Source organism: Limulus polyphemus, unplaced genomic scaffold (assembly GCF_000517525.1).
Source record: "Limulus polyphemus unplaced genomic scaffold, Limulus_polyphemus-2.1.2 Scaffold1023, whole genome shotgun sequence".
In the NCBI taxonomy this organism is placed as follows: domain Eukaryota; kingdom Metazoa; phylum Arthropoda; class Merostomata; order Xiphosura; family Limulidae; genus Limulus; species Limulus polyphemus.
In genome coordinates this window covers 289,649-293,194 of record NW_013666633.1, presented here as the reverse complement: position 1 = coordinate 293,194, position 3,546 = coordinate 289,649, and the positions used below count along the sequence as shown (strand labels likewise).

Below are 3,546 nucleotides of genomic sequence, written 5' to 3'. Positions count from 1 at the left end.
AGGATGATTCCTACTTATGTGAAAGCGTCTAAGCTGAAGATGATTCCTACTTTGCCAAGTCTTGTATTTGTGCCCCATTATCCTACCATGTTCACAAGGTATCCTAGTAGCACTTCTTTAATTTTAAACCCTTTCCAACAATTCAGTGTTCATCTTAGGACTAAAAACAACATTCCAAATGAGGCCTAACGAGTGACCTGTACAATAAAGTAACTGCTTTAGACAAATGTTCAATATTTCTAAAAATGCAACTCAAAAATCCCGTTTTCCCTTCCACTAGCAGTATAACATAGCACAGATGGCTTAAGAATGATTATTCAAAACACTGAAATATTTTCCCTCCAAAACACTTGTTAAGGTTGTTTCCATTAATATTATATTTAAGTTTAATTTATGATACCCCACATATATCACCTTGCATTTATTATAATAAAAGCCATTTGCACATTCTTCCAACTCATCAAATGATCTAAATCCTTTTATAATGCAGCAGCATTCTCGTCAGACACCAAACAAAACCTTAATATTAACAGCAAATTTATTGACCAAAAAATTTTCATTATACTTATAAATTTATGTGGATCAATTTCTTACTGAATTTGCATAATGTGCTAACTAGGTAACTTATTCCCCACACCCAGATGTTTGTTTTAAAAAACCTTATGTAAAACCTTGTCAAATGCTTATGAAAAATCAAAAACCCAATTCACACCTTTACTTTCACAAATACAAGTCGTTACCTCTTAAAGAATCTAAAACTAATCAGACAAGATTCTACCACAGTGAAACTGTTGGCTATCAAACTAAATTGAACTTTTACTAGAAGACTTTACAAGGCATCTTATCATTTTCAAAATTTTTTCCCCACTGTTGATGTAAAACTAATAAAAACCTATAATTACCCAGACAATTTATTAACACCTTCCTTGAAAACAGTGATAATCACGTTCTAATGTTCTGGAACATGTCCACTACTCATAACTTAAAAAATATAAACAAGTGACTCGCATATCTAATCTTTTTTCATAGCCATTTGGGAAATATCTGGTCCAGGATCCTTCATTCTTTTAAACTTCCCAATTTTTTCTTAACAAGCTCAGAATATGATTGTCTTATTCATCAATCATTCTTCCCTCAAAAAAGTGTTACAAATTTGAAGATGTATCAATGTTGATTTCAAGCCACAGTTTTGAAATCTTGAACTTGTTATAATCACAATTAATAATAATACATTAGCAAAGTTTGTGTGAACAACATAAAGACCTAAGCAACTTGAATGCAAAGTGAAACTTCAAATTATATTTAATATTTAAACTGGAAGAAACAGCTGCCTAATTTTATCAACAGGCATTTCTACATTTATAGCAAAAATGTGACCATTAAATTCTTATATTCTGGGGATCTGATTGAGATGTTTAAGACTAAGGAAATTAATATTGTCAAGCACCACCCCCCCCCCCATACTTAATACCAAGAATAACAAGAGTCAAAGGGATATATATTTTAGAAAGGTAGGAGTCATCTTTGGTTAAGATAGTTATTTTTATAGCAGGGTGGTTGGCTTTTAGATGTGGATTGCCTTCAGGTGTAGTGGAAGCAGTAAACTTGAGACAGTTTAGAAGACTTGATCCATACTTGAATGATACAAACTGGCTTCGATTTTTTTTTTTTTTTTAAGTGAATGAGACAGATTAAATGGGCTAATGGATCCCTTGTTGCCCTTGGATTTCATGCCAAACATTTTTCCTGGAGACTCAGTAATTACAACTTACAAGTGAAATAGCTTTTTAATGTCACGCAAAAACCGAGCTAATTTTACACCACAGTATTGAACTTTGAAGTCTAGGATATACAAGTATTTGTACAGTTGCATTTCTTATTCTTAAATTATTACCTAAATACAAAAGTAGCTGCTTAATATGTTAAACTTTGCAAATCTCCAATGAATCTGGTCCATTTCATCAAATTAATTGTAGCAGCTTAATGATTACCTCGTGATTGAAAACCTTTCCTCAATGGTTCAAACGTTACCACTTTTATTGTACATCGAGAGTGGACTATTACTATTACTGAGTATTAGAATTATAATTTATAGCAAAAACGCCTGGCTTGCAGTATTATTACATAACAGTAACACTACGATTTATACTCTGAACATTACACTGTAATTTACAGTCTATGCGGCTATAATTAATTCTCCAAGTTCGAAGCTTAAAACTAAAACTAGTAAAATATATCTTTTGATTTCATAAAAAATTAAAAATAACAGATCATGCTTATCGTCCGTTACTATGGGAAGAAAATATTCTCGACTTAGATTTAAAACTTATACCTATTACCACATCTTACTCAGTTACTGAAAATGTTTGCGACATTGCCACACACGCGCATTAAAATTGTAAAATTTAGTAAAACCGCTAACCGTAATTAACGACCACGTGGGAAGTTCACATACGATATCGATACAGTTAGGCTACACAAGTATTACGTATATACTACAGTGCTGATGCCATTAGGGTCCAACTCCAAGTTAAAGTTTAATTTTAAATAAATTGTATAATAATGTTCTAGTCATCGTAACAAAAACTCTCTCTTAGGAGAGGTAGTCATTTACATAAATCAATTAAAAATTAACTTCTTAAGTTCTTTATTAATTCAAATTTATAAGTTAACTTAAAATAAAGGTAAAACCTAAAAAACTAAAGTTAAACTCAATAACTAAGTTAATTTTATACAAATTACAACGATTATTTAATTTTGAAACGTTGATATGTTACTTGACAATGGAATTACAACTTACTTTTGAAGAAAAAATAACTTGTTAATATTAATATTACGTAAAGAAAATATACACGAATTAATATCAATGCTCAAAAATAGTTATATTACCTTCTACTCCTAGTATTATGCCGTAAAAGAAAGAACATGCACGAGCAGCACGACACAATGTATCCTTACGTTTTCACCACCCTACCGGGCAAACTATGAAATATAAATTTAGTACATTTCTTATTGCATAAATAGATGTCCCTCGAAGAAAGAATCAAAAACACTTGTCTGTGTTCATTTTTTTCGTTTTAATACCGGAATAATTTAATTGAGTGTTTGCAGTTTATTATACAAGTAACATAATCTAACAACTAATTCCCCCAATGTTATACAATCCGGTCATTAAACCCATATTACGTTCAATGATGTCAAACTAAACGTCTGGGAATTATTTAAAAGTTCATGCTTAATGTCAGAGTACCACATGTTCAGTAATCCGTCGATGTCTTACAAATATTTCCAGTAACAAGTTAACAACAACAACAGAATTTAAGTGTTTTTATTTAAGCTATTTTTCAACTTCAGTTGGAATATTTATAAAAGTTAGGAACAACACATCGTGTTTAAAATATTTTACAAATAACTCTTCGAGGCAGTTTGAATATTAAATTTCAATAGTTTAAGAAGAAAAAACTCTGAATGGACTTAAAATGTCAATTAGAAAGAAGCTCTGGCTATAGAGTGTTTGTGTGTTTTATTCAAAGCAAAGCCACTTCG

General features: G+C 30.9%; 1 protein-coding gene across 2 annotated transcripts in view; it reads right to left on the bottom strand.

The window, feature by feature from the left end:
- The window catches only part of LOC106461753 (influenza virus NS1A-binding protein homolog), a 42,332-nt gene that overhangs the window by 26,052 nt on the left and 12,734 nt on the right, over positions 1-3,546 (bottom strand). The window contains exon 2 of one of the 2 annotated variants that reach the window (XM_013921601.2): positions 2,890-2,982. The exons of the other annotated variant lie outside the window; for it this stretch is intronic. Within the exon in view, the coding sequence (XP_013777055.2) occupies positions 2,890-2,927 (38 nt within the window). The 5' untranslated portion in view covers positions 2,928-2,982. The remainder of the gene's footprint in view (positions 1-2,889; positions 2,983-3,546) is intronic. 2 annotated transcript variants of the gene reach the window in all.